The 24,937-nt window shown below is 38.6% G+C and overlaps 1 protein-coding gene across 2 annotated transcripts; it reads left to right on the forward strand.

Annotated features, from left to right (window-relative positions):
* Nucleotides 1-3,857: 3,857 nt before the first annotated feature.
* Nucleotides 3,858-16,988, forward strand: LOC103149227 (homeobox protein Dlx3b-like). Of its 2 annotated transcripts, none has more exons than XM_007568279.2 (3): nucleotides 3,858-4,506; nucleotides 12,186-12,370; nucleotides 14,399-16,988. In XM_007568279.2, the coding sequence occupies exons 1-3, from the start codon at nucleotides 4,143-4,145 to the stop codon at nucleotides 14,852-14,854; spliced, it is 1,005 nt and encodes a 334-aa protein (XP_007568341.1). In that variant the 5' UTR covers nucleotides 3,858-4,142; the 3' UTR covers nucleotides 14,855-16,988. The 2 variants fall into 2 exon arrangements, with proteins under 2 accessions (XP_007568341.1, XP_007568342.1); XM_007568280.2 differs by having other exon boundaries at nucleotides 3,860-4,503.
* The last annotated feature ends 7,949 nt before the right edge of the window (nucleotides 16,989-24,937 follow it).

Consider the following 24,937-nt stretch of genomic DNA (forward strand, 5'->3'; position numbering starts at 1 on the left):
CACTTGCTCAAACCACGAAGAAGACGGCGACAGGAAGTAGTTGGAGGATAACGGCGCGGCATGGTTTTTATAGCATTAAACTTATTCATGTGTGACTTTAATTGCATTTATTTAATAGAAACACAGCAATTTCAGAATTGTGTTTAGAATATAAGTTTTTTGCATATTTGTAATGGAAACGCAGCTAGTGATGACTCGAGCAGAGCTAATCTAAAAAAAAACAAAAAAAATTCCAAAGTTGGATGATGTGGCAAAATTGTCTTTGAATAGTCCTGAATGTATTCCACTGTCCCTTAATTGATAAAGAAAAAAAGCACTTGCTTTTCGTAGTTGAGGGTTTTAACTTGATGTTTGAAGAATTTCAGATTAGCACATGCAGAGTTGTAAATGGCATGGTAACTATGGTAACTGTATGAAATGGTGAATCATGGGAGATGTGATTAAAAACAGAAACAAGGCAATTGATAAACATGTAGTAGAGGAAAAACATCTAATGCAAGACCTGTGAAATATCTTCAGTTGGTAAAATGTACAAGACCAATAAATGAGACTTAAAAATAGAGCAGAATCAGCTAAAGGAAAAATATTCTATAAAAACATACATTTGTTGAACCTTGAACTTACAAGAAGAAAAAAAAACAATCTAGCAAACAGTCTCACCACATCCATTTATTTATAACCTTCAACTGCTATAATTTTTGACAATGCATAACAAGCACTCTTAATTTTAGAAGAAATCTGAATTCAAACACTTGATAAAGTACTTTCTTTAGGCATGGAAATAATTAAGCTACAACAAAACACATTTAAAGAACTAACGTAAAACTTTAACCATGAGTCGGCCTATTCTTTTGGCTTTTCCCTTCACAGAAGAAATGGGAAGTGTGCTTATACAGTAGTTGTGAACAAAATAGTGTATTTGGAAAAACTAAGTTCAAATCCTTATGGCAGCTTTTGCTTAGACAAAATGCCTTAAGAACACTGCTAGTTTAATTTAAAATTAATTCATGAAATAAAATGTATCACGGTTGTTTTTAGTATAGAATGTTAGGAAGAATTATTTGGCTTAAAGCAATGTCTTCAGTTTTCTTTACAAACTACGATATTTGCTGTATGTTGTACTTTCTGATAAAAGCTTCATGTCTATGTTACCAGCTTCTGGCACCTGTGCACAGGTAGTCCATCCCAGAATGGTTCCATATTTGCAGCTCTTGTCCCCCCCCCCTCCCCCTCGCCACACACACACACACCTAGAAACAACAGGTGTGACGTCACCCCACAGATTCCCGGTCCAGACTGGTCCAGTCTCTCCATAATGTTGATCTTGCTTGTCTGAAACCAAGATTCTGCTCATTTTCATTTGTTTATGTCAATGTCTGGATGAAACACCCATTTTCAGTGTGTTTCAATTTCGTCATAAACTAATACAACCTCTTCAAGTGTTTTGATGTATTCAAACTGATCCATAACTCCTGTTTACATGAGAAGTAGGCCCAACACTATTTAAGAAAGACCCCAGAACTCTATGGGATGAATACTGACACAAGTAGCTTAGAGTTTAGCAATCAAAAGAAAAGTGGGCAGTTTGGTTCAAGAAAGACATTGACAACGAATTAACACCTTGGAATAAGAACACCAAAGGAGAGAAGAAGGCAAGTAAAGCCTATTTTCTTTCCATTTGCTTGTTATATTTGGAAAATCATTCATATGCAGATGAAAGCCTGATAATTTTCTAAACCTTCCTACCTGTGAACACCACCATAAACAACTTCTTCATAAAACCCAGACCAGAAAGCTGGAGCACCGTCTCACCGAGAACAAAGCAGCTAAACGGATCAGAACTTTCACGTCTGACACTTTCTCCATGTTACATCCTAAACAGCAACAGTGACACCTAGAGGTGTCTTTGCCTCACTGAGCTGACTTACACTTTAAGATTACACTGAAGAAATTCCAGTTATCTCATACATACATCATACATTTCAAAGTTCACAATAAACTGAAAATGTTTCTGCAAAGCTCAGATTTTAAATATATAACCTACTAAAAAAAATAATCAGAGATTGTAATGAAGTCTGTGGATGGATATGCTGATGGATTTCCAGTGGAAAATTCTTAAGTCGTAATTCCTGTCTTGTTTCATGTCCTATCCAAAGCATTCAGTGACTGAGAACAGAACATGATGGGGATAAAGTCTGTAGTTATTAGTTTTCCAGACTTTCATTTTCCTTTAACACTTTATCCAGACCTGGGAAATACTGCGGTTCCACACTGAGGAACCCTCAACGCTCAGCAAAGGTTTCCTCTCACTTCTAGTTTATAGTTTGAATAATTTCTCAAAGTTCTATCAAGGTCTTACGTTCCCATATAGGCCCGTTGGGACAACATACAACAAATCCTCTGGGATGAACTGTTGACTTCCCTCAGGCTCCATGAACCTACTCATAGAGAAGAAAAGCCCAATAAAAAGTCTCGATTGACTAAGTAACTGCTGGCAGCACGCAGTGCTGGATTTGCATCTAAATGAGGCAGCACCTTCAGGCCGGTGAGCAAACAATTATTATCACAACGTCATCATGCATGTAAAAACCTTTATCTGGCTCACTTACGTTTTGAAAGGCATTGTTTTAATCGCAAAAGTATTCACACCCAGTCGCTTGCGAAAGTAGCAGTAACTTTCACAAGTTACTGTTACAAGATTTAATTGGATGAAGGTGAGAGATGAACATAAAGGAAGAGCAAAATTGTTAGCTGGAAGGAAAAAATTCTTCCAAATAAAAATCTGAACGTTCTTGCAATCATCCTCACCCCCCACTGAGTCTTTCACTGCAATAGCTGCTGCCATTATTTTCAGGGATGTTTCCACCACATTTGCCCATAAAGACAAAGCTTTTCTAAATACTTCACATTTGGTTAGATTGGATGAGAAATGTTTAATTTCAAATTTCAAGTCTTTCCACAAATAATGTTAAAAGAAACTTGACTTGAAATTGGGCATCTGTCTCTTTAAAAACTCCTGCTCTTTCTGAAACTCTGCCTTCAGGAAGACATCACAACATGGCTCCTCTATTAACGCTTTAACAATGTTTTTAGGAGTAGCTGCTGTAATGAGCTGAGCAGACGTGCAGTTCCACCAGGTGCTAATAGCTGCTGGCTAGTCTGAAGGAGCTGAGTGAAGACGTCTTCGGGGCGGCGTTGTCTGAGAGGTGAAAACTCCACAGCTTGCAAACTTGCAGCTCTGAGGAGGAGCTTTGCCTCAAAGGCAGAGCTAGGTCAGTCCAGGCATTTTGGTTGCCGTGGGAGATCAAGGGATTTCTCAATCATGCATGAAAATTTCAAGGCAACACTCCAGGTATGTTTTTGGCGAATAACTTTATAGCATGATGTAAATCTCAAAAAAGTTGGCTTTACATAGTACTGTCCCATTAATGCTCCTTTTGACAAACCTGTCGTTTTCAGTGGAAGACCTGGTCTTGGCAGTTTCTGCCATCCTGTCTCCAGTTTCAGATGATGGATTTGAACAGAATTCTGTGAAATGTTCAAAGCTTTATGATCTGATCCTGCTCTGAACTCTCTCCCGGACCTGCCTGCTGTTTGTTACCCAGTTATCACACAGACGGAACTTCTGGAGGTCTAATTTAGGGCTGCAATTTAAGAAAACAGAAACCGCTCAAGTTTTTTATGCATCAAGGATGCCGGGTGTCAAATGTAGAAAGGTTCGAGTCTCGGTGATTTTGCATGACACCGTGTGTTTTAAACCGGTCAAATGTCTCTGCAAGTCTTGCCAACGCTTCATGCGTGCGCGGCTCCCGGCTCATGAAGAGGCTTATGTGCGTTTCTGCGGGGAGGAGAAGGGAGCCAGACAGGCGACAGTGAACACGGTCTTGGCTTTAGGGCACAGGCTCGGGAGCCAATGAGAAGCAGACATCCACTCCTCTCTGTCCTGCCTGGCTTGGCTCAGCTCGGCGCGCCCTGTAATTAGGAGCTCTTGCTGGGTTGGGCGCCGCCCGCCACGGTGGACAGCCTGGCTGGCTGCTGCGTCAAGGGAGTTTGGGAACGCCAGCTCCACACTGACTGAGGGCAGCAGGAGTTTAGAGCGAACGGGGCCAACTCCAAAAGCGGCTGAGAAGATCGCTTTTAAAATGAACGGTCAATCGTCACCTGTCTTTGAGGAGAAGAAACCGTCCCTGCCCGGCGTGGCGGGGAGCTCCATCTCCACCAAGGACTCCCCCCCGACCCTGGCGGAGTCCTCCTCCGCCGACGCGGGCTTCTATGGCGGGCAGAGCGCGCTGCACGACTCGCAGGACTTTTACGCGGCGCAGCAGCCATACGGAACTCCGCACATGAACCCGTACACCTACCACCACCACCACCACTACAACCTGAACGGCATGGCGCCCAGCGGCGCGTACTCGGTGGGCAAGGCGGAATACCCGTACCCGCATGCGGCATACAGAGATCACGGAGCCTTCGGCAGGGAGGTGCAGACGGCGCTGCAAGAAGGTGGTGAGACTAAACTTCTGCTTCATCCAACTAAATGCGCTTCAGCGAGTTTTACATAACGCTTCCCCATCAGCTCTAGACGCGACTGAATCAAATCCATTCTTCCAAGTTGTTTCAAACTGAATATTTTTGATTAACATCTTTAAAGATTGTTGAGCAAAGTGACCATCATTTAACTTGTTAAATTCTTCAGTAAAAAAAAAAAAAAATATTTTACATGTTAAATTAACAATGTCAATTAACAATGTCAAATTAATTTAAAAAATGTAAATAAGTTGGTGTATAATTTTGAAGAAAACAAAAAGTTAAATTGAACTTTTCAGTAAGTCATGTCTTTTCTCCTGAATGTCTTTATTACAGTTTACACTTAGTTTTTTTTTTTCATAGAAACTTCAAAGTGCGTAGAATCAGGAGTTATTTTGTTGTAGATATTTATTACTGAAGCAAAGTTAATTCTTTTTGTCTCTAAACGGAAGTGGTTTGTGATCTGCTGCTCTGTTGGCCTTGAGGTCTTCAGGAAACATTAAACCCTCTCTTTTAAAAAAAAATCTATCTTAATTTTTTAAGGTAAACAGCAGTTATATCTGTCAGTATAGGTTAAGTTTAGCTGCAGTTTAAATCAGTGAGATTTTATGAGATTGCAAGTTGTGAGGTAGCAGTGCAGTTTTCACAAGGCAGGATTACTGGGTTGATCAGAACGACGTGAAACAAGATTTTAGCAAAATTCAAAGGAAAACTAAGAATCCCAAGAGTTTTTTGTTTTAACATATAGGTCATAAAATGTGTTTTAAATGCTCTGTAGTCAGTGTAAACGTTTCAGTCCAGGTGTAATGAATCTGTGTTGTTGTTTTCATGCTTGTCTTATTCTAAAAGTGGCTCATACAAAAAAACAAAACTCAAATTGCTCTTTTTTTCTGTTTTTCCAAATAAACTAATAGTTAAAAATCATCAATCTCAGTCACATGAAGAAATAGACCTATCCACATAGATTGGGCCACTGCAAGTTTTTTAAATGTTGAACTTAAAACGATTGGAAAATCAGAGAGATTTGCTGTTTCCGGTGATCATGCTAGCTGCTAATACCAATAAAACAGCTCATTTAGTACATTGTGGATTTAAAGTTTGCAACAACACATTTGAGAAGAGAAGTTGATGTGGATAACTATCAGAAATATAAATAAGTGTTTTATATGTGCAGCAGCCATTTTGGATTTTGAACTTCGGGATGTGAGGAGACGTCGAACTCTTCAGCATGAAATCTGACTTAGGGAGCATTCCTAAAACTCAAAAAATGTTGACTTCTAAAAATGAATGCATTCCATTCATATGCAGAAGTTTCCATTCCTTTGTGCTGCGAATTAGACAAAGGAAACGTTCTGCTCTGACTAGGTCTAAACGTATAATACAGGGATCTCCTGTGCTTAAATGTAAAGTATTCACAATAAAATGCATAATAATAGTCAATATGTTGTTGGAGATTCTGCCTAATTAAAATGTCACGGCAGTAGTTATCAAAGGAAATTGTTTCCCATGAAAATCTGTTAAGTTTCTGCGTTTTTGTGTGCTGTAGTACGTTTATAATATCACCAGTGACGCATATCAACTGACACCCTGTAGCTTAGTTTGAGGCTCTTACTTTGAAACAAGAAAGGAAGTAGTTGTTGGATTGCTATGCATTGTTTAGAGTCTGTTCACAAACTGCTCATCAGATTATCTAAAAGTACAATTTAAAAAAAATAGCAGAGAACTTGCCTCTTTCAAACTGATCATTTGGCAGCGCTTTGGAGGAATGAAGAGAGACTGAAAAGATACAAGGGATTTCTAAGTGTTGTAATAAAACAACTTCTGGCTAACTGTTAGCATCAAAGTTATTGTCTGCGTACTACGCCATCCCGGAGGGCTATTTCCCAATTTGTGATGGAGTTTGGTCTTCTACACTGAACAGAGATCTTTTAAAACAAAGTCTGAGAGTTATTCTGTTTCATAAAAGTCATTCTGTTTCCTAAGTGTTTTCAGTTCCGTCGTGGGATTGAGGTCATCTTAAGGCTGCATTCACACAGCAGGAAAATGCTACCCGAAAACGAGCCAGTCTGATCAGCCCAATTCCGATCTTTTCACCCTCCCCAAAAAATCTGATTTGTACCACTTCCACATGCGGCACTAAGTCGGGTTCATATCAAATAGTTTTTTAGGCATCTGAACAACAAGGCGTCACATTTTGTCCGACATTTATATCAGTCTACAACTGTATTCCACTGACCATACAGTCGCACAATTTGACATTTTGAAAATAAATTTGCTTAATGGAAATGCCAATTTTGTAAATTTTTTGTATTTATTTTTGATAAAAAGTTTTGACGCTGGGATGAAGAGGTTTTTGGCCATATCGAAATTGGTTTATATCGCAAAACTGTAATGGGAACACATTTTCCACCTCACACGAGCGGCATGATCAACAGCCAGATGTTGCCACTGGCAGGAACTACAAAGTAGACGACAGGAAGTAGTTGGAGGATGATAACGTAGCATGTTTTGTTGTTATTTATCTAGTGAATAAACTTATTCATGTGTGATTTTAATCGTGTTTCTTATTAAATGGAATTGCCACATTTGCAAAATTGTGTTTTTGGACATTAGCACAATACAAAGTGTTTTACAGATTTGTAATGGAAACGCAGCTACTGACGAGACACATGCATCACAATTCTGCACCAGTAGCCAGACGAAGTACATCCACATGTAAACAACGGTTAAAAACTATAATTATAAAATTATGAAGTGCGTCACGTCCCAGTCCCACCACTCATGGCTCTGACTTTGCATCCAAACAGACTTCTCTTCAGAAGTTGCAGTCAACCCTTCTCAAAAGGCAATCGCTACTAGTCCTGTTACCTTTTTTTCTTCTGGTTAGAATCTTGTTACAATGTTGTTGGCTCCTGTTACTGAAAAACCTTAAAATCGATGCATTAACAATCTGTAAACAGTGTTATTTGTTTTTTATTCAGTGCATGTGTGTCGCTTTGGGATCGTAAACCGTTCTAACGTGAGTCACATTGTGGTTGTGTCGTTCAGTAGCACACAATTTTTAACTTTTGTTTTTGTTTTTGCATTTCTGCGAAAAAAAAAAACTGAATTAAGCATCAAAATCTGCTTTTTGAATGCAGCTTTATAACAAAACAAGCATCAATCTGTAACAGCTGGTTGAGTCAGACGCAGACTGTATGGTTGCTGTGATTTTTGAAACCTCTACTTCTTAAAAACAGGGGGTTCTTAGTTTTCTCAAAGGTGCGGTTAAACTCTCACCTCACATACCAAGGTGAGCTGTCTTGTCTGTTGAGGTGAACGTTATCCAACATGGAAAAGTTTGATTGACAGCCCACCGTCCCACCCATTGTCTGCTCCATCCAAATGTACATCTAAATATGCCAAATTAGAGCTGCATCGTCTGCTTGTTAGCTAATTGAGGGTTAGTAGTTGCTTGTAGTTGATTGTTGATGCTGAGAGATCCGATAATTGGAGAGAGGATGACAGGCCAAGCCTGAGAGTGCTAGGTGATGTATTAATTAAACCATTTTATATCATTTAGTTCTTAGCCAGAGGCTTGAGACAGAAGACGCCACAAAACTAGTTCATGTCAACCAGAGACAGATTCAATGACTTAAACTGTAACATTGTACAAGAATCCATGTGTCTGGAGTCTAGATGTGCAGCTCTAACATCTAGACTCTGTAACATCAGAACAGCTAAAGACAGACTTACAGTAAACCAGCACCCACCAGTTTTACCACCTCTTCAACAAATCTGTTCCCAACAGACATCTAAGCTGCACTGCAGAGCATGAACTCAGCTTTCCCTCCAAAAGCTGTTTTTATTCACCTCTTCCTCAAGGTTTGCTGGGCACCTCGGCTCACAGGAGAAAGGAAAACAAACTAGATGAACTGGTGTTGTGTTTTTGGCATTCCAGTTGGGAGTTGACTCCTGGAACTGGCCCCGGGGGACTTTGGCCCACAGCCACGGCACGTCAGGTGTCACGGCATGTCAGCCAGCCTTGGCCTTTGAATCATCCACCGACGAAAAGTTCCTTATCACGCGAGGCTCGGGCGTCACGCCCAAACAAATAAATAAACAAACAACGATGCCAACGAGGAAGCCGTCCCCGTGTCTCATGCCGTGTATGTTCATGTGGACAGGAATCCAACATTGGCTCGAGGTCCAACATTTTAAAATTAATTTTGACTTTACAACATGTCATAAAAAAAGAAAAATAATGTTGCAGAATACTGCTGAGGATTCAGAGGTATTGTGTCATACAAAACGTTGGAATCATAAAAGCCAAACCTCTGTCAGGATCTTTTGCTTCAAAGCGTTCAGACTGGTTTGACGTTCAGGTTTTTCTGAAGGTCTCGTCTTTCACACCGGTTGTTTTTCGGTAGTTTTTTTTTGTTTTGTTTTTTTTAAGTGACTTTTATAGGTTACAGTTGAGTTTAATTAGACTATAAACTCAACTGGACCTACAAATATTCCAAAGCTTCTAATACGTGAAATACAATTTAGCAAACGACTAATTTTGATTTCAGAGAAAAGCTAAAGCATGCCTCTCAAAAAATGTTCCTGAAATGAATCTAAAGCTGAGATTTGCTCTGATTTTAGCTCACAGGATTACTCCCAGTAATCCCGGCGATTTATTACTCTAATGCCACTTTAAGGATTTCTGGGAAGTCTGCTTCAGGGGTGGGCGATATGGATTTTGAATTTTATCACAATATTTTTGTTGTAACAATAAAAATTATGATTAAAAACTATGTATTACTTCATGTTTTAGGTAACATTATGACTGTGAATGCGTGGCACAGCGCCACAAATATAAATACTGTTCCTGAAAAATATTCCGATTTGAAACACGCTTCAGAACGCCTGTTACTGAACGCAGCATGATTTATAGCTGCACACAGTATCCAGATTTAATAATATGTTAGAATTAAGATAATTATTGATGCTCTTGTGAAATGAACAGTGGAGAATATTGTAAAAATAACATTGTTGCTAACATTTTTATTTAACATTAATGATTGTGATTTACTAAGTCAATGATAAATCAAAATCCTTATCATGATTAGAAACGTTTCCCGATAAACGATATCGATACAATAACTGCCCACCGTTACTTTGCAGTGTAATATTCCTTTTTCATGCAAGACATTTTCCTCAATAATTACTATTTTAATATTTATTTAAGTATTCACGTTACCCTCCTATTTTTCATTTATGTGGGAATGTTTCTTTTCCTCTGAGCCTTCAGAACATTTTTCACAAGAAAACAAAAACACATAATCTCACCTAGCTGCTTTTATTTGAAATGGGAAAAAGCAAGCAGTACTAAAATATTGCAATGTGAATCATAATACAGTTGTAAACTTGTAATGTATATTTATTTATTTACTATTATTTTATTTCTGATGGGCAGACTTAGAAATAATTTTTAAGATTCAATGGCACCGGATGTTATGACTGGTTGTTCTGATCGTCCAGAGGAAGCAGCTTTATTAGTCAGGCTGTCTGCTCAGGTAGCTTGTCAGCAGTGTTTACCTCAGGAAGAGTGATGACTGTTGCTGCTGCAGTTACCGCACCATGAACGTCTACATGTCAGGACCAAAGATACTTAGAAATGACCCAAATTGTCCCTCAGCTAACTGGCGGTGAACAGCAACATGTGGTAGCATGTGTGTCAGTGCTGAGTGAATTTAAAGAGTCAGAGAAAGCACTGGTTGTTCTGACACTAAAATCATTTTAATATGACTTTATACATCAGGACAGAACAGTTCAGCTGCTTTGCTAACATGCTGCTCGTAGCTTTGCTAACCATAGCTTTAAACAGCCTTACCTTAATAAGACTGATGTTTTTTTTGTTGACTCATTAGTCTTTCTTGATGAAAGTGAAAACAAGTCAAATCTGAGCAGCGTATGTCAACAGGTGGGGGAGGGGTTATGTTTCAGACAATCGGAGAAAACACCAATGACTCCAGCACATTCTTTGACATAAAAAAAAAAAAAATCATGGAACGTCGTTGTCGCAATCTGAGAATCCAGAACTTTGCCGTCCCCAGGTCAGCTGAGAGACCATTGAATGGTACAACAACAAAAACGTTAGCCACTTTGCAGACGTGCCACTCCTAGCTTGCTAATTGTATGGGCTGTCTTCGCATCATTAAAAAGCCTTAAATTCATGTACGAAATATTAAGGTCTTAAGATTCTTTAAAAATGTAGGTTGGCCTTAAGTTTGTACGTTAATCCAAAGTCTTGTGTCGTGGCAGGACTGTTTAAAGTCGTTATATTCTCAGATACTCAGGATTTTTCTGTCAAGGAAAATACTGAGTCGTGTCCCAACATCTTCACTTCGTTCTGTGACACGAGGCGGTTCAGCCTACTAGTAACTAGCTGCAAATATACTCATGCTAGCTAACTAGCTAGCCTTTTGCGTTCATTATGGGTAAAGTGCAGATTTACCGCGTCTCAGCTGGGTGATGTTCGTTTTTGCCACTGGCTCACTTCTATTTCTAGGTGAATTCTCTGCAAAAAAAAAAAAAAAAACAACAAAAACTTAAGCTAGGCTCTTTGGGAGCTGATACTGGAGAGCATCATGTGCAGAATGAGAAGCACAAAACTGTTAAGAGCTACAAACAAACCCCAGAAATCTCAACTTTTGCTGTTCTTGATTGGAATAAAGCAGAATCCCCCAACCATCACCTATATTTATAGTTTTTATGGTCTTACATTTTATTTAAGGTGCTATGAAAACATTCTAAAAACACCCTGTTGTAGCCACAGCGTGAACATGACAGGAGGGACAGGTGGCGCTCTCTTATTTTGTTTATTTTATTGTTTTTATGATCTTAGTCTGTTTTTTTTAAATCCTTTGAAATGTTAGAAATAAAACACTAGCTGTGCAGCAACTGGTGGGGGAGGGGCAGCAATGTTACTTGGTGCTTAGTTACTTAGTCTAAACTGTAGCAGCGATGTGTTGGAAAGTTTCAACTTTCAGTTTGAAATCAGAATCACATGTGAAGCAACAGGAAGTGACAATGTATAAAAAAGCAGCTGTTCTAAGAGTGCTGCACAGGCTTGACTTGTCTTTTACTGTCTCTTGTGTAAACTTCAATTTATAAGAATATAATTATTGTCTTATAAATATCATTAACCTGACATATTAGGGATTAAGATCGGCTTCCATCAGCATATTGAAATGCTGACTTTGAGCGGGGACTTGATGTTGTCGTCTCCCAGTGAAGAGTTTCTTCCCAATCAAGCAGATAGATTGTTTTAATTCTGCAGGAATTTACTGAAGAATTTGTTTTTCATGGAACATTTGCTGCTGGAATACCAGAACAAATTGGGAGTGTTCTACACAGGCAGGCCTTCAGGCTACTGCAAAAGTACCTATAAATCTCTTTCTCCTTCCCCCAGTTGTGGGAAACTCTGAGACCAAATTATAAGTTCACAGTGCGGGAGGAATTTCTTTGAAAGTTCTGTGTTACAGAAGCCGCGGCTATTTTTGTGCCACAACTTCTCAACTTGGAGTCTTTGCTCCAGAGCGCTCTTATGAAAACGTTATGTGACAAAGCAGGAGACGTAGGCCTACGGTTTATTTTTTTTGTCTTGTCTTCCTTCCCCCTTACCGGTGCAGTGAAAGAGGAACCAGACCTGGAAGTCCGGATGGTCAACGGGAAACCCAAGAAGGTCCGCAAACCACGCACCATCTACTCCAGCTACCAGCTGGCCGTGCTGCAGAGGAGATTCCAGTCGGCTCAGTACCTGGCCCTGCCGGAGCGGGCTGAGCTGGCTGCGCAACTGGGCCTCACCCAAACGCAGGTAAATGCTGCGAGTCAGCCACCGTGTTCTGTTCAGTTCTGTGTGGAAACAAAAGACGCTTCCGAGGAAAACGATGCAACGGCCAAACTGAAACTGTCTGTGAAACACCTGGTGACGTTTTTAACCTGGCAAGACATTCATGAAGGGATGGGAATCATCTGTTAGCTGGAACTGTTCATTTAGACGAAGCAGTCACCATCTGATTCACTGAACAGCGCTCACAACGAACAAATTCAAAATTAATGTGTAGATGTAAAAATGATATTTGGTGAATGGTTTGAAGGGAAAATAATTTTAACTTACAGCTGCAGTATGTAACTTTTAAAAAAAATATATGTATGTCATAACAATATTTTATGAGGTAGATAAAATGTGAAAAAAAAAATCAGTGCTAACTAGAAACAACCAGTCAGAGCCAGAAGGCGGGTCTTAGCGCTGTCAATCATCTCTCTTTATGGCGCTGCTCATCTCCCTCCTGCCTTCCTCTTTTGTTCTCTACTACACTGCAGCTAGCAGAGCCCGTCCTGAATGCTAAGGCTAGTTAGCATGGCCACTGATGATGGCAGTTAAACAGTTTTCCTGTAGTGGTTAGTTGTTTCTCCACCATTAACACATTGAGATTGATTGACAGTGCTAAGCCCCTCCCCCTCACTCTGATTGGCTGTTCTTCACCGGTAGTGGGGCATTGCTTCAGACAGCAATAGCAGCACAGGGAGGAAGTGAAGGAGATTGATCTTTTCACGGATTATCTGTCTCATGTTGTCTTGTCACAACATAGTGACAGATTAAACAAATAATAAAAAAAACAACATAATTTTTTAAAATAAAAATTACACACTGCTGCTTTCAGGTGTAGCTTGAGCTATTTTTATGCACAAATTTTGCTTTGAGTTCAAAGTAAAGTTGAGGTCTTTCAGCTGTTTTGTTGCAGCTAAACAGATGAAGCCTGCACTGTAAAAATTAAAGCTACAGTAGTTGAAATAATATTAAAATAATGACAAAAATATTATTATATGTCTTGTTTATATTTTTTATGTAAATAAGACATATCAAATCTACAATATAATATGTAAGATACAAAATGCAATGAAGGTTTCACAGCAGTTGATGGGTTATGTTCATTTGTTTATTGTTATCTGAAGTGGTAATCTTTACACCAATGATTTACTACCAGCCACCTCTGCAGGAGTGATAACTTGTGGTTTGTTTTATTGTGGCCGTTGTAGATCATTGTTCAGTGTTATCCTTGAGTGACTCTCACAAGCATATGAAATACCGTGATCAACTTTATTTATGTAGAATGCAACCAGTAGACACAGTAACTTACCTCTTTGGGTCATGACGCAGTCTCCACAGAAACACATGATGGTGGTAGCATCATGCTGAGGGGATGCTGTCTTCTCAAGGAAAGAGAAGCTAAACGGACTAGAGCGGAAGATGTAGGTTGTTTGAAACTGTGAGATACCTGAGAGTGGAGAGGAGGTTCAGGTCACAAGCAAACTTTATGGATGGAGCTAAAAATAATCAGGAAGGTTCAGAGGTTATGTTTGAATTTGAAGGGCGCACAATACATCGGTGTTAACATCGGTATCGGCCGATGTTAGCCATTTTTAAAAATATTTCGGTTCCAGTCTGATAATTAAAACTGGGCCGATAATAACAAGCGATGTTTATTTCCATCTTGTTGCTGTTTGTGTTTATGGAAGGGCGTGGGGTTGGCCATGTGGTCATGTGATGCAGTGCAGGATTGCAATACTAATGATCTGGTCATTTTTCACAGTGTCAGAGGATAGGAAAATATATTTAATTCATGTCGTGTGTATAATGCTGATACATATTGGTTATTGGCTATAATAGAAGTAGTAATATCGGTTATCGGTATCAGCCCAAATTTTAATATCAGTGCATCCCTTATGAATTTGAATAAAAAAGGCACTTAACACAACTTACTTTGCTTTTTCCTACAGATTAGAGTGAAGTGTATCTGAAAAATCCTTATGATTTGTTTTGAAATATTCTCTTTTTCAGGTCAAGATCTGGTTCCAGAATCGACGCTCCAAATTCAAGAAGCTCTACAAGAATGGCGAGTTTCCGCTCGGAGACATGCCCTGTGAACATAGCCCAGATGCCAGCGACTCCATGGCCTGCAACTCTCCCCCGTCCCCAGCCGTGTGGGACAACGCCTCCGGCAACAGCAGCAACAACAACAACAGCAACACAAACGGCAGCAGCAACTGCATAAGCAGCATCAACGACACAAACGGCGGCAGCCTCAAGAACACCGCAATGCTGGATCCCGTCAGCAGGGGTCAGGGTCCGTATCAGCCCCCGATGAGCTCCTCTCCTGCTTACATGGAGGACTTTACACAGCACAACTGGTACCAGCAGCAAGGGGCGCATTTAGGCTTGGCGCAGTCAGGCCAGATACACCACACGCCGCCAACAGCGCCGTCAGACACACAGAGTATGCGAGCCATCTACTGAGCCACCAATCTGGACGCTCAACAGCTGAAAAACCAGACCTTTTGTTTGTTTTGTTTTCTCCTCTTGAGAGGAATTTCAGCGATGCTGTAACCCCAAATAACCTGACAAGAGAACAGACTCAAGCAATGACTGGTAGAAACTACAAATATATCAAAATTTCCTCCCAAGTCGGACTGATATTCTTGTGGGAGATCACATGGATTGAAGTGTTTTTGCACTGCTTGGTCTGATAATATTTTGTGAATTCTTTTTTTTTTATATATATATATGTTTGAAATTTCTCCGTATTTAACGTAAAAAAACTTTTAATTATTTGGTCATTCCATTAAATTATGTTCTGGATTCGTCCTCTGTCTGTTCCCTACTGAAACAACGTGCTACTGAAACTCACTGCTGGACTTTACCAAACATAAAGACTATCAAGGTAAACCTTTTTTTTATCAGTTAAAAAAAAGAACAGTTTGATGGACTCGTCTTTGTGTTAAACTGAGCTAAGACTCAAACTAAGATTTCCTTATTTATTTCTCATATATATTATCCTGTATAGAAACACTGCAATCAAATGTAAGTCATGTCACAATATTAAAGCCTTGTGTATTTAGGGAAAAGCGTCTCAGCTTCCAACTGAGACAGTAGCTCTGTTTCTAAATGTCAAGCAAATTTCAAGCAAACTTTTAAAACAAAGAAGAAGAAGGAAAATAAAAAAGAGTGTGTTTCCATTTACTGGTTCGGTGCAAATCAAAGTGTGATTTCGTCAGGTGCTGACTCTACGCATGGCTGCAGACCAGCATGGACTGGACATCTCAGAAAAACAGGAGAGTCCTCCCATCTGCGCTGAAGGTTTGGACAGGGAGAGTTTGTTACGCTGGAACTTATTCTGCAAACGTGTTTCCAAAATCGTTAATGGAAAACCGACTACTTACTCAATTACTTGTATTTGCTACAAAGTTGAATAAAAGGTGGAAAGGGAAACTACAACAAAAATCCCCATCAGCAACAGGTTGGGGAAGGGTTCCTGTACTCATGGTCCCTTTGTTGTTTTGACCTTGAACATTGACCAGGACTGATTGACCCAGTCTCCTCGTATCGGTGAACATCCACAACAACAGCTTACATTAGCATTGAAGCTAATTTTTAGCATCATAACACTGGGCTCCAATCGATGGGCAGACTGTGGCAGGCCTCGTTTAAATTTCTTCAGAAATGTTCTAATTTCTTCTATAATCCTGAGCCTTATATTACACTATTAACACTGCAGGGAGAAAAAGATTTTTTCTAACAATGTTTTTGGGTATAAAGTTAATTATGTCCTCCAACTCAGCTGAGGACACGTCCTGCTGGTGGTGACGGCCAAAGGGCAGGCGCAGAGGGAACAGGACTAAGTGATAACACCAAAACTGTATTTGTAAGGGACGGCTTGTTAACTCAAAGGCTCATTATAACAGAATATGAGTCATTCATTCAGCGTGTCAGAATGTCCTTTCCTGAGTCAACTTTAATTTCTTTTCAAAGCTGTCATGACATTTGGAATTTGTCCTTATCTGCTGCGGCAGTGCAGCCCTTCAGGGGAACTTTAAAATCCCTCACCTGACACCTCGCCTGGTGCTCCTCATGTCACCATCTCTCATTCTCTGCCTCTCCGTTCACTCTGTGCTCTTCGATTCTCTCACCGAGAGCAAATCTTAACATAAGCGGTTTGATGTTCAAACAAAAGGGGCTGGAAAGTTTTCCATCAACCACCCAAACTTCCCCCTTCAGAGAAAAACATGAATTGGCTCAAGAAAATGATTCACAACAGACACAAACAGAAGAGTTCTCCTGAAGGATGAAGCAAACTGCATATAATATGGACCCACCTGGAACTGTGGAGACGCTCCTGTTAGCATGAGGAGAATAGATATGTTTGAATCTTTATTATTTAAACAGACTTAAAAAACAACTTGTCTTTATTTAAGTCATCTTGACTGAATTTCTAAACAAAGAAAGGGAACATGAAGACAACTGCTTTCTGTGGTTACATTTAACGGTAATTTGCCCCAAAGATGCTACGCTAGCCAGTCTTTTAGCCTGTACCAAACATACTGTAAAGTATTTCATGTAAATATGATGTTAATAAATTAAAATAAGGAACACATTTGCACATTGATTCATTTCCTCTAAGCCCTGAATTAAAGTTTATAGTTATTTACTGTTTGTTTGCTTTTTGACAACATTTCACAGTAATTCCAACTAAGGAAAAACTCATGAATATACAAGTCATGTAATGGAGATAGTGGAAATGTAACCCATTAGGTTTTGTGCTTATTCCACTTTTGACAATTCTAATTTTCTGTCTGATGCAACTTGTTTCAACTTTGTTTAATCTCACCAATTAACAACACATTTCAAATGTCAAAGTGAAACTTCTGGAGGGTCCTGGCTGGAGGCATTGGTTTTTATTTCATTTTTTTTTATTTTTATTTGAAACTTTAGCGTAAGAACCATAAATTGCTGGATTTAGGGATTGAAATAAGGGGGACTTTTCAGATCAAAGCAACTGACAAAAAAAGTCCTAATTGACCATCACCAGTGACAGCTGGTTAAATGGAAAACAAACAATGCAATGACAACTGAATGGTGAAAAATAAATAAATAGAGAAACTTAAAGCTTTAGAAAGAGTAGAAAAAATATCTAGAGAAAAATATCTAGTGTTAATCAGCTTTATAATGAAAAAACAAACAAACAATGAAATTCACTTTATTATATTTAAAGTGAGAAAAAACTAAAGTACTCATCCCAAAGCAAATGGATCATGGATTCATGGTGCTGCGTTAGCCGTTAGCATGTCCCCTTGAGCAATGGCTGTCACTATGTCTTCTCCAGTGTTTTCTTACATTTTTGAGTCTTCCTCTGTTTGGTTTCAGAGTCTACGAACGAGTCGTTGTCGTCGTCTTTCATCTCCCCCACACAGATAAAAGAAGACGACTTTTTTTATTATTCGATGTCGATGTGTCTTTTGTGTGGAGTTTAATTTGTAGTGTTCTGGCTAGAGCTCTGATTTTAGGCTCCCATCTCCCCTGCTGCTAAACTAGAAGTCAAAGTGCCATATTTCAATTTCAAAAAATCTAAATAATTTTGTAAAAGAAATTTTAAAGAAACGTAAATAACCTTTGAGCATGCATTAAACATATTTTTCATTTAGCCCACATTTCTGTATTAAAGGTTTTCATTATTGGTCTAACAACTTTCGTTGTGAGTTCAGTATTATGAATGACGGAAAGCCAGGTCTATCATAGCACTTTTCTTTGAACAGCAATAAAATTTTGCATTTTTACAAATGTGACATTGTTTTTTATTTTTTATTGCATTGCTTCTCTGCCCAAATATAAATCATTTTCAGCCTAAAGCAGTAATGTCTGGAAATTTACAGGAAAGCATCAACATGAGTCATGACATTTATAGACCAGTTTTTTTAGGGCAGCAGCAGAGCTGGGGGGATACCAAAAACTGTACTCAAGTAAAAGAAGCACGACTTCAATATTGTTTTACTCAAGTAAAAGAAAAAGTAGCCGTCCAAGAAATCACTCAGGTGAGGGTTTTAAAAAAAAGTATTTGGTAAAAGTCTACTTAAGAACTGAGTTACTGATCAAATTATCAATAATTTAATACTTAAAAATTACATAATCAGATGGACCAAAACATAAAGTTAAGTGGAAAATTTGGAATTTTATGAACCAAACTGACAATATTTCATAGAAGTAAAAAGAAAAGGCAAAAGGAGATTTTTCCATTTAGTTTCTTTCGGTATAAAACTTCTGAAACTTTAACAAAAACTGCAGGTTAGTGTCTTTGTCTGGTGGATTTTTGGTCAAAACATGTTTGTTTTTCATTCAGTGGGAAGAAAACCCAGAAATTTTACTCAAGAAAGAGTAGAGATACTTCATAATAAAATTACTCAATAGTCAAAAAAAGTTACTCAAGTAAATGTAACTAGTTATTACCCAACTCTGGCTAGTATACATGCATTTCTGTCACTATTCTACATGAAGATGCCAAAACTCCGGTTGAAGCAGTCTAATGGCTACGTTGGAGCGTCTGGATGTGATGCAGAGCAAACAGAACCTGAGTCACATCCGGAGGAGCTTCTGTATGAGAGCGGACATCCTGCTGTCTGTCCTGATCCCTCATCAACTCGTTTCACAGACGAAGAACTTCAAAGGTTTTCGCGCATGCAATACTGAATACCAAGACATGCATGTGAGGCGTTTAAGATGTTGCAGCTCTGGTAGATTATTTGCGTGGCATTAGTGTGAGCAGCAGATAAACAGAGCTGGTTACAACATACAAAAAGACTGGAAGGAAAAACAAGACAAGCATTTCAGGTATATTTTTGCCGAACTTCAAAACCATCTAGTGAAATATTAGTATGTTAATTTCCAATACTCTACTTCTGAAATGAGACATAGCATTTAATGACATCACAATGACATTGTTTTTCTTACTTACCTTTGATTAACAATCATAAATCAGTCACTTATTATGATGTATTTTATCCCTAAAACGCCCCATTTGTTCAGAACAGTGAAAATCGGCCCAGGCGACTAAAAATAGTAAATAAAAGCTGGAAGATTTATGAAAAAATTCTGATCTGTACTCAAGTTTTTTTAATTAAAGTTGTTGATACAAAGAAATATAATTCTAAATGCCTTTTAAGTATTGTTTTTCTGATAATTTTTCATTTAATAAAATAAAAAGGTCATGTTCTTCCCATACTTCTGCATTTATTTTTGGATGCAGTGCACACACACACGCGCGTGCACGCACACACACGCACGCGTGCACACACACATATGCGCCTGCACACACACACATTCAGTCATGTTTTCATGTCTTGTGGGGACTTCACATTGACTTCTATTCATTTTCAGTCCCTTACCCCAACCCTAACCTGTAACCCAAAAACAGCAATTCCCATCATGGGGGCTAAGAGATGTCCCCACACAAAGCAGTGGTCCCCACAATCCCACAGTGCAGACACATATAGGTCCCCACAAGGATATAAAAGCCAGGTTCACACACACGTGCACGCACACACCGCGGAGTTGTGCTGACGGTGCTTTCCCGGTAAACCTGTTGGAGTGAGTCAGACAACAGAGGCAGGTTGCACCCAGCTATATATTTTACATTCACATGCAGCGTTCGTGTAAAGCAGCCTGTGGGAGGTGACGATGCTGCAGACACGCCGGAGTCAGGAGATGCTAATAACACACCACTGACACCGACAGAGATGGGAGCCGAGCGCTTTCATGTGGGATCCAGTTGGAGAGGAGAGGAGCTTCTGTGTAGAGAAACTTGCAAACACTTGACAGAAAAAGGGTGTGACGAGGTAACATGTAGACAGACAATTTGAAATATTTCTATGCAACTTCTGAGTCCAGATTTTTTTCTGTCTTGTTTTCAGAGTGAAGTTTTGAAAGTGCAAATAATCATCATGAGACTGACTAATAAATAGAGCTAGATAATGCATATTGGTCCCGTTTTTCAAATTAAAAAAAAAAATAAAAATTACGTGATAGACAACATAAAGTAGTTGATGACTGGGAAGTAAAAAGAAATCATTATAAATCATTTCTGCATAAAAAGAAGAAAGAAAGAGGAAACAACAGAGCCCGACTGGTGACACGGGAGAGAAAAATCTCCACTTACTGTCTCCTGGACATGACTTGTTATAATTAAATCATTCCCACAAAATAAGTCGTTCCCATGAGTTATTAAGTCATGGCCACGATTTATTTTCTTCTCTCGTCACCAGACATAAAAACCTTTTCTTTGAGATCCCTAAATAAAGTCCACTTCAACTTGGGAATCATCAATATTAAAATTTGGGTCAATATTGATATCCAACATTGCTGCTTTGGCCAATAACATATTTACTGATATTGGATTTACGGGTTTCTACGTGTCCTTAAAAAGTATTAAAAGTCACTATCTTAAAATGTTTTGAATTCAATTTAAAAACTGGTCTTAAGGTAGATCTTGCCATGACAGGACTATTTAATTTCATACATGCTACATAGTTTTTTGATTTTTCTTGCAGGGGTTTTTCTACAGAAACGTTTGAGTCGCACGGCAGACATCTTCAGTGCTCGTGACTAAAGGTGGTGGAAGCTACTGCTAACAAGCTGCTAATACACACAAGCTAGACTTTTGTGTCTATCATGGGTAAGTGTAAATTTGTTGGATTTAAACAACACATTTTTTTTAATAGCACCAGTCTTAGCTATTAAAAAACTTTATTTCAGCAAAGTTGTCGCTGTGGAGGGAATAGCATGGAGAATGGAGAGCAGCTGTGACTGTAAATATGGAAAAAGATTAAAAGGAACAAGAATTAATGTCATCAACTCCAGTAAGAATCTGACAACATCTGTAGATAATCTCACAAGAAGAGTCATTTCTTCCTGCAGAGGACAACACTGTTGTTGGTAGCATCTGTTGACAGGGTAACTATTCAGATCTGGTATTTATTATGTTGACACCAATGTCATTGCACAGAGAGAAGAACACCATTGGTGAAAAAAATCCCGTTTGCAATTTGCAACAAGCCATGCAGAAGATCCAGTAAACAGAGGGAGGTGCTCTGGTCCAGTGAAACCAACAGTGACCAATTTGGTCAACATGAACAATAATGTGTGGTAAAAAACAAAACAAAACTATAAAACTCATTGAAGATGCGAGTTTGTCAGAGGGTTCCCTTCCAACATCCCTGGAACGGTTTAGATCAGAGCAGATTCATATGTTAGAATGGTCCAGTCAAAGTTCAGACCCAGAAACAACGGAAAATTTGCTGCAAGATTAAAAAAAATGAATGTTCATAGATTATGTCTATGCAATCCAAGCAAGTTGGAGTTACTTTAGTAAATCAAGTTTGGCATTGTAGGAATTGAAATTGTCAACAGGTAGGTGCCAACAGTGCTCACCACTCACACTCAGTTCAGAACATCAACTTAATCCGTCTTTACTGTCACTTTTACTGGTGAAAAAAAAAATCTGATAACTGTTTAAAACAAACAAACTTAGCCTAGTGGGGGCGGGGGGAGTAAAGCCTGGTGGTCCGCCAGGCTTATGATACAATAAACTGTAATCACTGTAAAATGTTTGAATGAAAACACACTTTTCTAATTTTTAACATTTATTTATGATACATTTTGAGATAAATTTCATTTTATTTATCCATCTCTGCATCTTACCATTCTCCTTTACGACATTAATGTAAAACAGACCTGCTGTTCAGTGTAGCATGGTTGGGGGGCCTAGAGTCCATATTTAGAGGGCAAGTGGTGGCTACAGAGCCAGACGGCCATCCACACAAACATTTGAACTTTAGAGCAATTTAAAGTTGCAAATACTCAGCAAATACCAACTCATGCTCATATAGAAGCCTCAGTAGCTGCATTTACACTGATGGTGAAACTGCAAAAATTGGAATTGCGCAAATAAATTTGCTCAATGGAAAGGCAATGCTCAATTTCAGAAAACCAAAATTTTTTGATAGAAAGTGTTTGAGCCAGGATGAAGTTGTTTTTCAGATGAAATTAGTGTATTTCACAAAACTGCAATGGCAACACTATTTTCACATCATACGAGTCACGTGATGAACAGCTGGATGTCACTACAGTCAGAAATGATGAAGGAGAAGATGACAGGAAGTGATTGAAGGATTATGGCGCGGTGTGCTTTTAAATGACTTAATGTGTGAACAAATTCATTGACATTTTCAAATTGTGTTTCTTATTCAACTGAAACACAACAATTGCAAAACTGTAGTATTTTGGGGGGGCATTAGCAGAATATTGAAAAAGTTTTCTGCTCATCTGTAATAGAAACGCAGTTGGTAAAAAGTTCAGAAGACAACGCAGAGCGCTGTGCACATCATTATGTAATCATGGTTTACTGGAGCCTCTGACTGGGGAACCTGCAGCTCCCCTGAGAAAAGCAGTGATGTGTGCTGAGGCTCTGGGCTTCCTGTGCTGATCCCCTCAGCTTCCAGGTGTCACAGAGGAATGCATCTGAACATCACAGGAAGGCAGACAGGGAGGGCAAACAAGGACTTGTAGCAACCTGTGACTGATACTTCACAGAGAAAACAAGCCATTGTGAGTTTCTACTCGTCAGCAAACACTTTTCATCGGTAGATTATATTCTCATAGCCAAAAAACAAATATACCAGGTGGAGTGTGAAGTTCAGGCGCATTCACGTTTACTCTCATACGATGTGATTCAGATGTGTTTTCCTTCCTCCGGAGATGATAAAAATCATCACAGTTCCATCATGAGCAAACTGAAGATGGCCAGACAAGGTGATGACATCAGCCTCTGCAAGCAGAGCTGACAGGAAAACTCGACACAGAGAAGAAAACCTCTGAAAGTGTCAGAAAAACTGAGAGCTGACTTGACTTTCCTTTCCCTGCATGATCTGCATCTGTTCAGCCATGTAGGAAAAGAAACATCAGACACAATAAAGACTCCAGGGCACCATGTGCCACCTAACAAGATAAAAAGAATAACAATAAATGAAAGGAAGACCTGAGATAAAGACCTGCAAATAAATTGTTTTCATTATCAGGTTGTGAGAAGAACTTAAAAATGTAAAAGAAAGAAAGAAAAAATAAAGAAATACACGCAAACAATCAACAAATAAAGTATGCAAATTCAAACTTAATTTAAATTTAAACAAACTGTTCAAAATTTAAACGACAAATTCTGGACAAACATTTTGCCATGAGGGGTCACAAAGATGAATTTTGCTAACTAAAGATGTAAAAATGAATGCCTCTTTTATTTTTATCTGTGCAATAGTAAATGAAACATGCAATATTTTATTGAATTGAACAACATACATATTTAACATAATCACTGTATGTTGAAAATATAACAAGAGTCTTGATATTATTATTAGAATACAAAGTGTACAATTTCAGAAATTTCGGCGGTGATTGTTTTCTTTTTGGGGTCAGAATTATTTTGTCAGCGTAAACATAATCTCTTTTTTTTATAGCTTTTTTAAAACTGATACTTCTTCATCTGGAGGGTCTTTTGTGTTGTTTTTTTTTTGTATGTTTGTACGGATGGAAATTAACATTTTGCTTAATCAGGTAAGTTAAAAGTTAATGTTGTACATTCATTGATTTCTACTGTTTCATTTGGATGAATGTGTAAACCTGATTAATAAATGAGAAATAATTTGTTTTGTACCTAATGTTACGTGAGGCCAGATTTGCTCCATTCTAGAGTTGTGGTTTCCTCCAGGCCAGCTGACAGCTCTGCCAGGGGCCGGGGCAGGATAACACCAGATGGGCCCCTGCACACATGGCCTCCTGGAACTAGTAGAAAACAAATGAATATTTTAATTTATTTAAAGACATGATTCATCTTCGTCATTACTCTTATCTCTTACATTATCCCATTACCTTCCTGCCATTGTCATCTAACAGTGATATGTGTGATAGTCTGAATAAAATTGGAAATCTCTATTTTTAAAAAATAAATATTCTTTTTAATATATTTCATAGATCCTCATTCAATTCATTGTTCAATTTATTGGTTAAAATGGCGACTCAAATCAAAATTTGAATCACACATTTAAGTGGCATTTTTAAAAATGAGTTTTCCCTTCCTGTACTAAAGTGTGTGATGAAATGACAAAATGATGAAGCACATATTGCGTTATCAACAGTTACTACAGATTTAAATATTTAAAAAAATCTAAGGTAGCAACAGAATAATTAGTTTGTTGTTTGCATCTCCTATTATATTAAAATTTTCAAATGCATGAATATCAGCTTTGTGACATTTAAAACTACTGAATTGTGACACTTATGAATTTCCATACACACCTCTATCCAAATTGTTTATTTTATTTTATTTTTTAAAAGTTTTCTGCCAAAGTGAAGTTAGATGTGACCTCCAGGTTCATGGTTCCAGCCTTCCTTTTACAGTCGGGGTTCTGCAGACGGGCACTGAGTGGCGCTTTGGACCCCTCGCCTTTAGAAGAAAGAAAAATCTAAAACAAATTTTAAATCTGACTTAGGCATTCACACTGTTGT

The sequence above is a fragment of the Poecilia formosa genome, unplaced genomic scaffold (assembly GCF_000485575.1).
Source record: "Poecilia formosa unplaced genomic scaffold, Poecilia_formosa-5.1.2 Scaffold220, whole genome shotgun sequence".
Lineage (NCBI taxonomy): Eukaryota > Metazoa > Chordata > Actinopteri > Cyprinodontiformes > Poeciliidae > Poecilia > Poecilia formosa.